Here is a 17,464-nt window from a genome sequence, read left to right as displayed (position 1 = left end):
GTAAAGTCACAGTGTTCGCAGGGGCAAATCATTGTGAGGGAAAGAGAAGAAAAAAAGAATAAAACACAGGTGATAGCACACCAGGGTAAAGGGAATTGGTATTGCCATTCTTAAGGGTTTACTCCGATATTCCAAGCATCATTTTCAACGTAACTTCACCATTTTCAACCAAACCAAATGAAGACAATGCAACAGTTCCAGCGTGAACTCTTTCAACTCCCACATGTGTAACTCTATACACTAAGTAGCAAAGCATACATGTCTGTAAACCATGGTAACTTTTATTTTTAATGTTTATAAAACTACTCAAAACAACATGATTTCACAAATTATTCACAGATACAAATATTAATTCTAAAATGACCCTGACACACTTTCTGCTATAACTTTGCTTACAGGATCTAAACAAACCTTGTTTGCTGTGAAATTTTCTAGGGAAAAAAATACTGCACAAGTAAACCAGACAAATACATTCTCACTTTTTTTTTTTTCCAAAAACGAGGTTTTCCCTGCACAAAGTAAGTCAACACAACTACATGTCAATTGGGAACATTTGGGATGCAAGACACTCACTTCCCTCAAAACTAGCAGCTCCAATCTGAACAGAAGACCAAGCAACAACAAACTATTTGGGTAGAAGGCAGTTAAGATGGATTACTCCCACAGTCAGCAGACAGCTGGGAAGACTGAAAACATGGAAAATGACAGAAGTAAATTAATAATTCAAAGTATGAAAATCCACCAAAATAATAAATAAATGGGCTAGAGAGTTCTAAAACTTACTTCAGCTTATATGACAAGTATGCATTTGCATGTACTGAGAAAGGAAAACTACGTGTGGAGAAGAACATGATTATAATGTATTTCAAATAGGAGTTCCTTTACAAGATTCTTCAGTTTTATTTTTCTGCACCAAGTTCAGGAAGATAAAACTGTACAATTCTAGTTTGAAAGCAGAATAATAGAGGGAAGAAGACATTTGAGATGTTGAACAAAAGTTTTAATATATTCTTTCAATACAGGTTGAATGAAAGTTGCTTGCTTTTTCTCAATTTTTTCTGAACTTATGAAAACTACAAATGCAGTACCAATACATCATAAGCCATGTTATCCAGACTGCCTCTGGGTCAGCTACTTTAAACTTCTGGAATTTTTTATTATTATTTGGAAATACCAACTCTAGAGTCTGCAAATATATTTAAATTACTGCTAATGTGCCTACTTGTTTGATTATGTGAATCACTGTGTAATTTAACTCCAATGTAATACAGAGGCTTGCTGATTAGAACAATCTGACATCACTGTTTTATTGTTTTATTTTAAATAGCATACCTTTGGGGGACAGGTTCTCTTGATTTTGTTTTTTAAAAGGATTTATTACAAATTATTACTATTTTAAAATAATTTCCCTTGACAAATAACAGGTGTCAAACCTTGAGGCCATTACACTAGCTATCTACCAGCGAATCTGACCATTTCCATGTGAGAAGCAATCAGTTCTAGAAGTTATTTTCTATCCCTGCCTCGCTCACACGCTCATTTACAGCTGTTTTCTCTGCTAAGCACTACAGATGCAGAGCAGTCAGTGGCTACTTCTTCCCATGTATCTGCAGATTTACATGACCCCCAGCACACAGATCCAAAGCTCACCAATGTCCACAGCTTCAGCCACTCATCAGAGGAGGTACTAATGGCAACTTTGGACACAAATGGCCAAAACCTGCCAAAGTCCTAACAGGGAGTAAAATTTGGAGCTAGAGCCCTCATGACAGTAACAACAGCAAAACTCACACTGTGGCCTATGATGGCAGTAGTTCTGTCACCCAGCCCAGATGGAGGTAGCAATTCTCCTTTCTCCCCACCCAAAGCACCCCTGCCCCACACAGAACCCAGGCATTTTGGGATAAACACCCTGTCCTTTTGTATGCTCACACCGTGGGGCCCCGCTCTCTGCTCAAGGTGCTAGCTACTACCAGGCTGCAAATAGCAGCTAAGGGGAAAGAAAGGAAAGATTTATTACATTACAGCTTTTTAAACAAAATACACTAGGAAAACCAGGTACCATGCAATTATAGTCCTCCAGGGCATGGTTCTGCTACCTTTGCTATCCAGCACTTAGATTAGATAGATAGTAAAGGGAATGGTAATTACAAACAGAAATTCTGCATGAACAAAAGTGCTCACTACAACAAAAACTGTAGCCAGATATATATACATGTCTGATAAATTTGAAGGATCATAACTTACTGAAGTACTAGCATACAAATAAATCTGGATTTATAGATATATGTGTGTGTGTGTGTGTGTGTGTGTGTGTGTGTGTGTGCGCATAATAAAATATCTAAGCACCTATATCTACTGCTTCATATATATAGAAAGTACAAGGCAACATTAAAAAGCAGAGGTTTGGAATAACATTTAATAATGTTCTTACAGAAAATGATCCAAACTGGGGAAAAAAAAAAAAATCTGAAAATTTGAAGATACTAAATGCAGGGAAACTCTTAAGGGAATGACCACTAAAACCGAAATAGTAATAAAAGTGAAAACCTAGAAAACTCTGTGTCATTTGGTTTAATTTCCATTAGAAAGTAATCAGCCTCAGTTTGGTCTTTCCCTTCCGTGATATCAAACCCTGACTAAACACGGCCCGGAGTTTCAGTCCCCGAACAGAGTTTCTAGAGAAGAATGGCAGCGAGCAGAAACACAGAGCAGGGAAGATCGATCCCCCGTGTCACTGGGCAGAGGAAAACACGACATCGTGAGCACAAGCGCCACCAAGAGGCTCTTCTGCCGTCGCCCAAGGAAGATTTTTCCCCCTGTGCCGCTCAGGCACATCCTCAACACCTTTCGAGCATGCTTGCTGCTGCATTTTCTGTGAGCATTCCAAATGGAAAGCAAAGAAAAGGATAACTTATTTCTTAAGGGTTCCTTCCAGAGAAGAGGGGGGGCGGGGGAAGAGGGGAAGATATATTTACACCACGTGCAGTTTTTTGACAATGGAAATTTTAAATGTTGTGGCAACAGAAAAAATAAGATTGCTGCCCAGTCTGGATCTGGAAAATGTTACATTCCACCTTATCAGCCACCGAAACAGCATCAGGAGGGATCTGTTGCTGAACTGACTCACATCAAAACCTATGCAATCCTATTTTTTTCCTGTAAAATTCAACTATGAGATTCAAATAGTAATAATACTTCTGTAGTGTGATGCTAGAGATCATTTTTAAAGGTAAGCAGAATTTTTTTCGGATGTTTTCATCGTGGTGAGAAAACTAGTTTTGTCCTTATCACTGCCCTTTTATGAGCTGAAGAGAATGAGCTAAAAAGCCACAGGTTTTTAATTCCTCTACAATGTTAAGGGCAAGTCCTCAAGCCCCAGGTTTTTGCTTAGAAAGCCCCTGAGGTCAGCATTCCCCTAATCTGCTTGGCCTGCCAACTCTCAGCAGTCAGTGGAGCTGGACTCAGTTCAGGGGTGAAAGCGTCACCCAGACATTTGGGGAAGGTGGGTGCTTTGTGCCATGGCAAATCACCCTTCCTAGTCTCACCATCTCCCCACAAAGGAAAACCAATTTGTGGGCTTCCCAGGAGCTGAAAGCTCAACATTTTCTCCAGGAAGGGGAGTGAGCTTGAGACGCAACCTTGAATTAAGCCTCCCAGGTGAGGGTGCAGCCATCCCAGAGAGATCTCAGGTGTATCAGACTGCAAATCTGACTAAACCCAGGACTTGAAGCATTAATTTGGACTAAATGGTCTCTAGAGGTTCCCTCCACTCACTGTTATCCCATGATTCTGCAACCCAAAAGGACCATGACACCTTCAGGTCGGTGGCAAAGGAATGTGAGGCCTTGACTGGAGGAGCCATCAGTGGTGGCAGCTTTTTGTCTCAAAGCTCATCACATCACCAAAGCACCTCCTAGGGCTGGGGGGAGAAGCAAAGAGGCTCCCTCCCACGTACAGTACATGGCCAGGGAAGGGACCGAGTGATCTCAAAGCAGAAGACATGGAAAAGTATGACACAGATTAACAAATTCATACTCTTTATTGCTGCCTGTGTTAAAGCAAGTGCCTTGCCTATTCTTTAGCAGAGAGGCAAGGCAACACATTTCTGCTTTTCCACACCTCTGCTTTCAGGACTGGCCAGAAAAATGTACAGAAGTTCATGGTTCTTATCAAGGCTTGAAAACAAGGGGAAACAGCACCACGGTTTTAACTTAGAGGGCACTGAACAGACACACTCCTTAGAACACAATGCAACACTGAACTCGGTGCAAGTTCCAAGGACTCCAGTCGTATTCCCCACAGTTCATTCATTTTCACCACCATCCATCAGGTAACTGAGGGCTGGGGGGAACTGGAGCTGAGGTCTTTCCAGGCAGCTCATTCTCCCACCTAACTCCCAAGGTTTAAGGTGATTTAAGCACCTGAGGATTAAAGGCATTTTAACAGCTTATACAGATTTAAACATCTAAAGTGGCTTAAACGCTTATGTTACTTTCAAAGCTTTAAAGTGGCTTAACTATCCATGGCACTTGATGAATTTACAGATGCTCAAAAGCCTACACTGCCTTTAAAATAATCAAGCAAGCTTTAATACATTTTTTTAAAAAGGAGGTATACCTTATAACGTCATTATATTTTAGGAGTGCAGTCCTGCTTGGCTCCTGCCAGGTCGGACCAGGTCACCCAAGCCTCCAACCCGATGGCTTTCGTGGGAAGTGGATGCCAGCGCCTTACCTGGCGGCAGCGGGCCCCGCACCTATCGGAGAGCCGGGGCAGGGCTGAACGTCCCCGCTCCCGAGCTCCACTCCCAATTAAGCGAGAGACAGGGGATGTTTATTGGCCCGAGCTGCCCCCGGGCACATCCCACGCCCCGACAGCCGGCAGGCAGCGGCACCGGCAGCCAAAACAGCCCCGCTCCACCTGCAGCGCCGGGCGGTGCGAGCATCATCCGCAGCCCGGGAAGGCGGCTGGGCTCACGGTGAACGGGCCCTGCTGCCCTGCAGTGACGGTGAGCAGCATTCGGGTCCTCAGGCCGTGCCCGAGCTGGCAGCGAGGAGGGCTGAAGGCAGCCTCGCCCTCTGGCGCTCTTCACCTGCGAGGACACCAGCGACTGCTCGGGTCTGCAGGCTGGTTTTGTTTACGTGATCTCGGGTCATTTCAAACTTAGTAAATGAGTTCACCGGGGGTCATTAAAAATGGAAATAATAAGGTCTCAATAAAACCTTGTTTCACATGAAGGCGTAATCCAGGAAAACGTGTGGTTTTTCTGCTTATTTCCTGTGAGCTGGAAACAAACAAGCAAACAAGTCTGGTGAAAAGAATGAGCAGGTTTCTGTCGGAAGTGTCTCATCCTCCACCACAGAGAATGGTTATTATCTCTAGTCTAAACAGTCTGCTCAGATCTGGGTCTTTGCTTCCACATAGCCTTGCTGGCTGCATCCGTGGAAAGTGGTGTACGGGGAATTTATGGAGCAGGCAAGTTTTCTTCCAATCGTGCTGAAATCCGCCTGAGGGCATATCAATGACTCCAAAAAATTAGAAGCAGTGAAAAAAAGACAGAGAAAAACAAACTACAAACTTGTCCATTTTACGAAGACCTAGTGAATAGCCTGGCCATTCAGGGTAAGAACAAACCTGTTGGTAATTTCCTTCCACCAAACAGGAATTTGGGGATGGAGACTTGTAGAACCAGCACTGGTTCTACTGGAAGGGATATTCCTGGCAAATGACAAGGGCTACAGCCTCTGGCACTTGGCAAAATAGGCTTAAAATGGGCACCATAAGCCATCAGTGGGGCTCAGTCCTATGGAACTGAGGCCAGCAGCTTATATGTCCTCTGTTTAAAGGCAGTTATTAATGGCAAGAATAAGTGGTGCTGTAAGAAATAAACTACTTTTATGTCTTACCACAAGTGATACTAGACACTACTAGAGTCAGGATGTTTATTTTCCAGGTATCAAACAACTTCAGGAGACACGCTGGCCTACAGAGAGATTACATTCATCAACTTGGCCCAGTGGAAGGGATCTTGGAATCTCCTCTGGAAGAGCTGGCACTGGCTTCACCATGTGACAGCAGCCTGCCTGAGGCAGCCCTGCAGCCATTCCAGCATGGCAGACTGTGCCATGCAATGCTGCAGGTCCCATCTCTTTCCTATGCCACAAGCAATGAGTCACATATCTGGGAAAGCCCAGTAGGGAAACTGGATGTACAGGGATCCTGCAATTTACAGAACTCATCATGGCTGAGGCCAGCTTCCCATAAAACATCTCCATAAGGAGAAATATTCAGTAGCTGATTAATGAATGTGGTTTACCACAAAATGATACTACACAGGCCTACTCTTTTCAATAATAACCCCATAAATAATATTACTAAAAATAAAAAAATTATCCAAAGCACACTGAAGTTGAGTTGTGATCCCAGCGTCTTGCCTGTTGTCTTCCCCTTGGTGTTAAATCAACACAAACACAATTCTTCAAGGGAGTTTCTAGGTGAAGACAGGAGTGAAGGGAAAGGGATGTGCCTATGCTGCACGGAGCCAGGCCCGTGCTTTTAGCCTCAGAAAAACGTGCTAGTATTTCGAAAGCACTTGGATTCTTCCACTCGGGGAAATCCCCCACTGGCAGTCAGGGGCCATCCAGGGGCTGCAGAGCCCTGGTCCGCTGCAGACCCCGCTCCTGGCACGGGAGAGCCAGGGGCAGGAGGGGCTGGGGGGCAGCAGGAGGGCCCGGCCTGGCAGCAGCCCCCAGGGCAGGGCAGGGCACAGCCGGGCCGAACTGGGGCCAGTTACTCCCAGTTACTGCCTGAGGCTCCAGCTCCGGGCCGAGCCCTGCCAGCATCGCAGGGAGGGGCCGGAGGTGCCAAACATCCCCCGAGGGATGAGGGAACCGCCAGCCTCGCCCCTTGCCTGGGGACCGGCCCGGCCACATCTCCCGTCCTGGCAGCGAAAACTCCAGAGGTGGGCAGGGGGTGCCGGGGGGAGCGGGGCGGCTCCGCAGCAGCTGTGCCTGAGGCAAAGCTCACCTCCAGCTCCCCGCGCCCCCTGCCCGGCACAGGAGCTCCTCGGGGTTCTTTGTTCGCCGGGATCCTTCCCTCCGTCTCCGTGCTCGCACGGTAATGTTCCTTGCAAGGATTTCCTGCCAAAAGACAATCCCCCTGAGCAAAAGCAGACCGAGAAAGTAGTGACCAATCCTTTCTGGATGGCTGTCACCAGGCTCCTCCCAGCCCCCGCTCCCCCTGCTATTTGCATACAAAAAAATCCAGAAAACTCCCGTTTGCCCCAGCATCTCGCTCAGACTCTCCGTCCCCGCCTGGCAGCAGGAGCCCGGGCTGGGGGACGCTGCCCGCAGCTGAGGTAGCATCGCGCCGCCCGCCTCGTCACCCCGGCCCCCCGAGCCTTTCGCCAGCCCCCCCTCCACCTCCTCCGCGCCCCAAAATGCAGCGCCGCCTCTGCGCCCTGCTCCTGCTGGCGTCCCAGTGCATGGGCTCGGCCGCCGGGCTCTTCCCCTTCGGGGAGCCCGACTTCTCTTACAAGCGCTCCAACTGCAAGCCCATCCCCGCCCCGATGGTGCTGTGCCGGGGCATCGAGTACCAGAGCATGCGGCTGCCCAACCTGCTGGGGCATGAGACGGTGCAGGAGGTGACGGAGCAGGCGACCACCTGGATCCCGCTGGTGCAGAAGCAGTGCCACCCCGACACCAGGAAGTTCCTCTGCTCCCTCTTTGCCCCTGTCTGCATCGACGACCTGGACGAGATCATCCAGCCCTGCCACTCGCTCTGCGAGGAGGTGAAGGAGAGCTGCGCCCCGGTGATGTCCGCTTTCGGCTTCCCCTGGCCCGACATGCTGGACTGCAGCCGCTTCCCCAAGGACAACGACCTCTGCATCCCGCTGGCCAGCAGCGATCACATCCTCCCCGTCACCAGGGAAGGTAAGAGGGAGCGGCCGGGTCGCCCCCGGACCGGCAGCGTCTGCCCCCGAAGAGGCGCCCCGACAGCGGGGTCCCTCCGCGGCTTTCCACGGGGGATGGAAGGCGTCAGCCTTGAGTTACAGCTCGCCCCGCTGCTGCGGGACGGGGGGACCGGGGAGGTGGCCGCAGATCGGGCTCAGGGAGGCTTTTCCAAGGGGGCCCGGGAAACCGCAGGCACCGTCGGGGAACTGTCACCGGCCTGCGCCCATCTCCATCCTCAAAGAAAAGGTCTGGGATTCGGCACTGAAGCCGCGCGGCGTCCAGAGGCTGGATCGCCTTGTACAAGAGTCGTCGCTGTAGCGCGGAGCTGGGGGGCTCCGTGTTGTATTTCGACCTCCCTCCCCAGGCCCCTTTTACTTTTTTACCCGTTAAAACAAAAACTTTTGGTTGAGGCGTGAGAAGCCCACCGTGACCCCTGTAGCGGGTCTGCAGCAGGATAAGGCGCCACAAAGCGCTCGGGCAGCTCCGCGGCTGGGGGGAGAAGGAGCAGGCTCTGGGGTGAGGGGATGGAAAGCTGGCGTTTCCCAAAGGGTTCCCAACGCCACCTGCTGTTCCTTTCTCCCCGGGTCTGACGGGGACTGTTGCTTGCATTTCCAGCACCCAAGGTCTGTGATGCCTGCAAAAACAAAAATGAAGATGATAATGACATCGTGGAAAACCTCTGCAAAAACGACTTTGGTAAGTGGAAGCAGAGCTCCTCTCGCTTGAAACTTGAGAGCAGAGGATCAGGTACAGCTCCCAGTGGAGTCAGTGAGAGATGTGCCTGAATAAAGGCAGGGCTTTGACGATTGGGTCATGAAACTCAAAATTCCACCTTGGAGTAAAAAGTAGCCCTTTTTATCATTCTTTTCTGTTTACTGTTTTGAAGTAGTGCTCTTTTATGTGGATGTTGCTGGCGAGCCCAATAGAAAGTAAAATGAAGAGGAAAAAAAAAAGGAGAATCTTTCATGCAGACTATTGCCTGGGGAGAAGTAGAGCAAAGCTTCATTTAGATGTTTGAGACAGAGCTGCATGACCAATCTCAGTGTATCATAAGAAAGACTCTCTCCGCAGATTAAGAATGAAGCTCTATATATCATTTGACAGAGAAGGTAATGCACAGACAATTGGGGATATAAACTTAATGGGAAGATCTGGGGTTAGAGGAGGACAAGAAAGCCCCTTCAACACAGACAACTGAAGGACACATTATCCACACATTAGCATTTCAAGAGCAAAAGGGAATAAGGAGGGGAATCCTTTTACAATAGGTCAGTGTTTAATACCTGGAAACAGATTTGTAGTGTAAGTATCTACAACAATTCAAAAGTCTTTCTTTAAAAAAGAAAACAAAAACCACCCAAAACCTGAAACCATGATTGTGGGACATAATTGCTAAAAAAATCAATACTTTTGGCCTGGCAAATTGCACTCAGATAAATCCTCCTAAAGCTAAACATGCCCCACAGCTTCTCACAGGGCCCTGTATCCCCTTCCTAGTTATTTTACCAAATCGAATGCAGCTGTTGGACCAATTTGCCCTCCATGGGATCTATTCTTTCAAAAAAACAATGCATGTGAAATATCATTTCCTTACAGGTTTGCCTAAAATCCTCTCCAGCCTAATAAATTAAGTGTAGAAGTTTTGAGCTGCAGGAGAGATCAGGTTTCAGATTAGGTCTAGGTACTTGCCTCCCCACCTCCCCTTCAAACGCTACTTTCAGGAAGGCTGTCCTCTCCCAGCAGAAAAAAATGGTGCTCTGCTTAGTGTAGCAAACGTGCCCTCTCTCTGTTGCAAACAGGAGAAAAGCTGGAAAAAATATTAATTTAGAAAGGAAGGGAAAAGAGGGGGAGGGGAGAGAGGAGAAAAGAAGTCCAAAAATCCTCAACCCTAAGGTTGATTCAAACTGAAATGACTTGCATGCCCTTTGTGGCTTTAGAAATGGAGCCACCTGCTGCCTCTTCTGTCAGCCCTGACAGTTTAATTAGCAATAGAGCACCTCCCTCCCCAGGTCCTCTTTATGTGCACTAATGGGAAAAAAACCTCTCAATCTCTCTCCCTCTCCCCACTTCCCCCTCCCCTCGCTCTATTAGCCTTGAAGATAAAAGTGAAGGAGATTGCCTACATCAATGGGGATACCAAGATCACCCCCGAAACAAAGAGCAAAACCATCTACAAGCTGAATGGGCTGACAGAAAGAGATCTGAGGAAGATAGTGCTCTGGCTCAAAGGTGGCCTCCAGTGTACCTGCGACGAGATGAACGACATCAACGTCCCCTACTTGGTGATGGGGCAGAAGCAAGCTGGGGAACTCGTGATCACCTCGCTGAAGCGGTGGCAGAAAGGGCAGCGGGCTTTCAAGCGGTTCTCCCGCAGCATCCGCAAACTGCAGTGTTAGTGGCTTCATCCCTGGCTGTCCTCCAGCAGCCACCCCTGTCCCAAGCTCTCTGGGCCTCCCGCACCTTCCTGCTTTGGCCCCTGTGAGCCTCGAGATGCTGTGGGCACAAGACACAGCGACCGCTCTCCAGGAGGGGAAGAACCCCTCCGTTTTTGTACATAGGTTAAAATGTAATAAAAAAAAAAATAATAATGACTATTTTTGGGAAGTATTAAAGTATCTCGCTTAAAGCTTGGGGGTTTTTTATGGTTGCAAACGTGACTTTGGTCTGATGTCTCTCCCTCTTCGTTTCGGTAATGCTGGTTCATTTACGTTGCCGCTTCTCTGTATGCGTGCATGTTTGTTGTGCCACAGCAGGAGACGCAGAGAAAGCCAAGCATGGCCTGTCACCACGGGCACAGCGCTTCCGCTGAGGTGACACGGCTTCCCGTCTGTATTAACACTATAAAGCTCACGTTATGACTCTTGCATGTGATACATAGGCACCAGTAAGAGTATATTAGCCATTCTCACATTTTATTTTCCACAAGTCTGAGCCCTTCTCTCTCAGAAAGGGAAAAAAAAAGGAAAAAAAAAAAAAATGAACAAGTTTTGGAGCCAGTTGATCTGAATGCAACTTTTTTCTAATTATTTTGCAAATTAAACCATCTGTAGCCTAACTGTAATATACCTAGTGGTTAATCTGAAAGAGTTGTAAAATATTGCTTTAATTAACCTTGTAAATACTCCAGATAAATGTTATATTCTTGTATATAAACTTTACATCATAGTTTACTCATTGTCTCTGTCTGTATTCATTTTAATCCATTTTGGGAGAGCTGGGAGAGAGATGTCCAACTGGACATCTTTGTCATGGCAAAGCGGGAATTGTCATACCACCCTGAGTGGCCGGTAGAAAAGCACAAAGAAGCCTCTAGTGCTGCAATCGGAAAATCTGTAGTGGACCTCATTTCCCTGAAGATGAGCCCACAAGACACAGGACTGAGGTTCAGTCAGCTCATTTTAATGTGTGTCTTTTGAGCTCTTGGAGATGAGGCTTCTTTTCTGAGGCTCCTTTGTTTGACTGCCTGCATTTTCTCATCTTCTCAGAGGACTCTCCTGACATGGAATTGCAATGAGACCACTGTCTTAAAAATTAAATCCATCTTTCCATTTCTTGGAAAAGACATATTAAGGAGAAAAATGTCATTTGCAACTTGCAGTTCAGAATAATGGTAGAGCAAAGCATTTTTTTATGTGTATGTACACTCACTATTCTTATTGAGAAAGAAAATAAAACCTACCTAATAGTGTAACTAAATGAATGTTTTTCAGGAGTTTTCTTGTAAATGTTTTCTGATTAAGCATATTACCTGAATTTTATTGTACTTACCCTGAAAAATAGTCTTGCATCCTGGTGCTGTTACACATAAAGAATTCTTCTTAGCTTCACTGACAGGATGAGCAGTCCCATATTCCCAAGAACAACATTTTATGTTGACAGAATACAAATCAAACACTACTCTACTTTTCTGTTAAGTAAAAAAAAAAAACATGTTATTTTCATAAATTTAGTGTTATTTTTCATCATCAGGATCAAAAGATGAAAAGTAAAGACCCAACATGTACATTTTTTAGAAAAATGAATTATTTGCCCTCTCCCACAGTCTTGATGCATTAACTACACCTGGTAGGATGCTGACCATGCAAGAAAAGATAAATCCTCACAAATGTCCTCAAAAGTACAAGAATTTAAAACAATTTTTTAAAAGGGAAAAAAGTAACCAATCACCAAACATAATTCCCATTTCAAACTGGCTCTTAATTATTTTGTGAAATGGTATCCATTTTTAAAGGCAAATACCTTGCTGAAAAGTCATAAAAACATTTCTTCTGAATGAACCTGGCTTACCAGGAAAGAGATTTGACTCTTTCTGTGTTCTGGTGTAATTATTTTAACACTAGCACTCTGTCCATCATCTTACAGAGCCATTTGCATTCAGGTGTTTTATCATTTTACCCTTTCTGCTCAGCATATGATGTAATGCCTGTACCTGAACAGCCCTGGGTTTAGAGGAGGTGTCTGAAGATGAACCTGCAGAAAACAGGCATGTGTGCCCCGTGGAGAAAAGCACTTTGAAGAGGCAGTTGTTGCAATGCAGCAGTCACTGGGGACTGAAAATGAACAGCCGGGACTGTTGCACACAGCCTGCCTTACAGATACTAAGTTGTCCTACAGCAGTCAGAAAATTATCTTAATTGGGCTGTCCTAGAAGGCAGCAGTACTGATGCTGATGAGGACAGACAGGTCACTCACAGTTACTCACTCTGGGGTCATATTAAGGCCAAGACCAGATAGCAGATATTTGCCAAATTACTTAAATATATGAAGATGTATCACCTATGATCAACAGTGCCCTGTCTTAAAGCAAAACCCCACACCACATTCCCCTTCCTCCATCACAACATAAACAGTTACACCAGCAAAATCCTGTTTGTAGTGGGACAAATTCAGCAGAAGAACCAATTAAACTGGCAAACAATCAATTTTGCTGATAAAATCGATGTCCTGGATTAAGAGCACCCTGCCATACAGATGCTGTACCAATAAAGCCTTCTGCATGTGGGCCCTGGCTGAATCACTGGGACCATCCACTCTTGATGTGAATTGACAGGGTAGGATTACCTTTCAGACAAACAGGATTTAGGCAACTGTGAAGTCATGGGATTCACCCTTTCCCAAATTTCCATTACCTTGTTCTAACAGCATTGTATTTAAAGATGGGTCGTATCTACCTCACCAAGAGGTGTCAATGTTTGTTGTACTGTTTCTAGTGGTGTAAAAGCCAGACATTGCAAACTATTCAACTGAAAATTGGGGTTTTAAAGTCACAGCCTGAGGAAACTTCACCTCTCAGACACTGGCAAAGAAGTAAACATATGCATTTTTACTCTTACTTGCTCAAAAATAACTGAAAAACTTTGACTGTGCCAGGAAAATAGTGAGCCAAACATATAATAAAAATTATCAGAGCCTGTTACTTCTCATAATTGTGTTGCATATACTTCAGAGTAACTTTATTGGTTCACTCCTAACAAAGATTTTTTTGCAATTGATGAAAAAAGGCAACCCACTGCTGCATTTTTTCAGACACTTTTTGTCTTTTTCTAAATAAAACAACGTTTTTATGCAGCCAATTATGTAGCTTCCATTGTATTTGCTTTCATAAAAACTATAAAAGCAGCTGACTACAATGGATTAGTTTAAGAACAATAATAATGATACTTGACATTTATACAGAAGTTTCCATTTAGTTTCTCAGACTGCCTTCACAAAAATAGGCATTTATATCCTTCTTTTGCAGATCAGGAAAACGAGGCACAGTGAAGTGAAATAACTCATTCAAAACCACCCAGCAAGTCTTTTACAGTCAAGAAAAACAGAGTATTTCTTTTTCTCCAAGTTTTATGCTCTAATCACTAGCCCACAGCAATCAGAATGACGTATAATCAAGGCAGCACTTAGATTACAATTTGAAAGCATAATATCAACCAAGGCTCCCTCCAGCTTCTTCCCCTCGAGTGTGTAAAAAAAAAGTCTGCCCAAATTCGAATTTAAAACCCATCAGCAATATTCCTCACAGACCTTTCCTTTCTTTCTTATAGGTAGTTCTCTTTATTCTTTAACTATTTTTTAATCCTTTGTTTTCTCCCTCACTTCTCATTCACTTCAGACACCCAGGAAGAAGCCACCCAGCCCCTCTCTCACCGCTCTCATACAGACCCTTTTGCCCTCAGAATGGTTTATTAAAGAACTCATGCAGTATAACTAGACACAAGCCACAAAAATCCCAGTGACTGACTCAAGACTTAAGAAGACCCATGTGGAAAATCCAGCAAGAGACATGTAAATTTAATTAATTATTTTCTCTGAGGACAGGAGGGCAGTTAGGTGCCACAAGGAGAATCACAGACACATGCTGGTTGGCTCTGGCCACTATATCTATTCTGCAGGAGGAGAATATAAAGATATTTAAGGAGTATGTGAGCAAGAATGAAGAATAAACAGGTAGGACACACCTCTCCTTGCTGACCAGGTCTGCTGCATATCTTCCTGTTGTTATAACCCTTTGTTCTCCAGTCTTGAACCATGAAGCACCTCTCTCAACCATCTTTCAGATGTCTCACTACCTCTCTTCAGCCTTCAAGGGTATCAACCAGGACCAGAGCCACCAAGACTGAGGAAAGGACCACTGCTTTTTCCCCTAGGCGTCCATGGGACATGAACAACCCCCCTGCAGCCAGCAGAGCAGCTCAGCTTTAGCTGCTTTGGCAGCCCACTGCCATCCTCACCAAACCTACCAGCTCTGGCAGCCTTTGTGATGTGGCCACAGTTGGTAGTGCCAGAGGAAGGGCAGTGGATTGATTGCTACCAGAGCAGTAGGCAGCCTCCCTTAGGCTGGGCAGCCAGGCTTTTGTTACTGGAGCCAGAAGTTCCTATTTCTAGGCTTCAGAGACCTGCCTATATGATTTATCTAGAAGTTGTTTCTTATCAGCAGATGTAGTTTTAGTACAGCCTTACTGTCTGGTGAAACAACCACAGGAATGGATCTTGTTTGCCTCTACGAAGAGGAGAGTGCAAGATATTCACATCACAGGAATCCAAGACCCCAGGCTCTCTTACAAACATAAATTAGCCCACACTATATCCCTTTGGGGTGAGTTTAATAGAGTAACATTTTCCAAATGCATCAACTGCTTTCAGGGTGAGCCATGGGCTCCTAAATCACCTAGATGCCTTGGAAAATATTAGCCGCTATCCCCCACTGGAGTTCAAGCCAGTTGGCCGGGGTCAGCCAGCAAGCCTGTCACCCAGCCAGGAGGAACACCTCAGGAATCAGCCAGCCAGCCCATTGCTCTCACAACTGATCAAAATAACCAACCAACACAGAAGGCTGCACTGTGGAGCAGCTGATGGAGCAAACTTCAAAACCAATCCCCACACAGACAGAGCAGCTGTCCAGCCAGAAGGACCAGCACAAGTTAGAGGTATGCTCAGTGTCTTGCAGGACAGACACAAGAAACATACCTTCTAAGACTCACTATAAGGCAATGCTGTTAATGCAGCTCTCTCAAAACCCAGATGCTGCAGATCATCCTTTTGGAGTCATTTTCAGACCACAAAAGTGATGCTAGAATTGTGGAGAATTTTCTGTTTGGACACAGCAGATTGCCTTTAGAGGCAGAGCCAAAACTAGCAGGAACTGGCAGATTTAGGACTGATCTAGGAAAGTAGCAGAAATGCTAATTTAAGAACACTTTCAACTTTCCAGATCTTTGTTTTCAGAGCTTAACCCTGACAGTCTTCATTAGACATAAAACTTTCCATATGGAGCCACTATGGAAAGACAATTAAACAGTTTACCTGTTTTTATCAGGCAAGAGATAACTAATCCTTCCCTGGCAATTTCCCTGCATTGTTAGTTCAATTCAAATCCCTAACATTGTCTAATTGCCTTTTTTGTTATGTGAATCTCCAGCCATGCCCCATAGGGAGCCGTGATGGGTTACACATTGAGACAGGTGCTTTAGTGGCTGCAGGGCTCACATCATTAGGCACACGCAGAGCTATTAATCATTTCAGTTTACTCTGAGCACAAACTCGAATTAAGTCAGGCCACTTTCCTAAGCAAAACAATAGCTTAATTGTAACAGGTAAGGCAAAAGCATTTTGAGAGGTAGAATTTCAGGAACTCTCCAAAAAAAAAGAGAATCAGGAGAGACAAGAAAATACACTGTAATTTAAGAATAAGGAGGTTTAATCACTTGTTTTCAACAAGGGGAGAAAAATAATCTATTCGCCTCACACAGCCTTTTACTTTCAGATGCTGAATTCCTTGATATGGGAAAAGTTGTCTCATTTACATTCTGTGATCTGTATCACTGCAATCATCCCAGTGATATGAATGGCGGGTTGTTTGGAATTTTTTTCACACAATCGGGAGTTTTAAATAGAGATGGATTTTCAAAAGCATCTACTGAAGCACAAGTTCAAAGATTTCAAAAGTATTCTTAGGTTTTGATTTTTAAAGTAACTTACACAACAGAAGGAGGAAAAAAATAACTTTGTTGGAAACAATGTAAGAAGGCATTTAAAGTCCTCTTAGATGCCTGCAGATGCTTATCTGTTTCTTGAGGTACCCACATATATTTAAATATCTGGCTGCAAGGCATCCTTAGAGAGCTTAATGTACCTGGCACCCAGGGATTTTGGAAATGGGACCAAGACTGTTGAAAATATTAGCAAGTAGTGGTATTATAATCTATCCCACACATGTGGAATATGATAAATCTGTCTTTATTCTTTCGTTTCAATGTTTGACTAGAATATGATACTTACGCGAAGAGCTGAAATAAGACATCTTTGCTTCCCCACAGAAACAGACTTTGTAAATTCATAAGGTTCCTCTGGAATTCTAAAGCTAGCTCTGCCTTCACAAGAAAACTCTGCATGGAAATCAGTCCCTCAATTCAGAACTAAGCTTTAGAAACCTTGCTAGAAAGATTAGCATCCTCCTCAACTTTGTACTGCTACATTAAGTAGATGAACAAGAAAAGATATGTATTAAACACTTCTGTCTCCAACACAATACAGCTGGAAACTAAACTAACTGTTAAGACTTGACTTGCAGCTGCTCCAACTCACTGGTACATAGCAAGGAGTGGTATAAAAGTCAGAAGTATAGTCAGAGTACACAAAATATTTTGAGTTGGAAGGGACCCATAAAGATCATCAAGTCTGACTTTTAAGTGAATGGCTCATATAAGAATGAGACCAGTGAACCTGGCATTATTAGCACTCTAACCAGCTGAGCTGAACTCAAAATGGATGAAAGAGATGCATTTACTCACATGTGAAAGTCAAAACGATGTCCGGAGACATCTAGAACATGGATTACAGTATCTATGCTGGTAACATGCCACAACCTTAGTGTGAAGTTCACCCAGCAGTAACTACACTTTTTGTTTGCATACTGTATCCAAATGTGAGCTGCCCCACAGAACAACCATTTTCTGCACCCCGCTGCCCACTGCTGTGTGCTCCCATCATCGTCCTGGATCACACAAGGCAGA

The 17,464-nt window shown here is 44.8% G+C and overlaps 1 protein-coding gene and 1 long non-coding RNA gene across 2 annotated transcripts; one reads left to right on the top strand and one right to left on the bottom strand.

Annotated features, from left to right (window-relative positions):
• Window positions 1–261: 261 nt before the first annotated feature.
• Window positions 262–7,217, bottom strand: LOC117244279. The gene is made up of 2 exons (XR_004497039.1): window positions 7,030–7,217; window positions 262–5,510 (listed from the first exon to the last, which is right to left on the bottom strand). It is a non-coding gene; the product is annotated as an uncharacterized LOC117244279 (long non-coding RNA).
• Window positions 7,218–7,304: 87 nt separating this feature from the next.
• SFRP2 (secreted frizzled related protein 2) lies at window positions 7,305–11,125 on the top strand. The gene is made up of 3 exons (XM_015623552.1): window positions 7,305–7,934; window positions 8,571–8,651; window positions 10,047–11,125. Exons 1-3 carry the CDS (start codon window positions 7,442–7,444, stop codon window positions 10,349–10,351), a joined length of 879 nt encoding a protein of 292 aa, XP_015479038.1. The 5' UTR covers window positions 7,305–7,441; the 3' UTR covers window positions 10,352–11,125.
• Window positions 11,126–17,464: the final 6,339 nt, after the last annotated feature.

Source organism: Parus major, chromosome 4, assembly GCF_001522545.3.
Source record: "Parus major isolate Abel chromosome 4, Parus_major1.1, whole genome shotgun sequence".
NCBI lineage: Eukaryota > Metazoa > Chordata > Aves > Passeriformes > Paridae > Parus > Parus major.
Note: the sequence above shows the minus strand (reverse complement) of the source record. Positions and strands in the feature narration are given on the sequence as shown.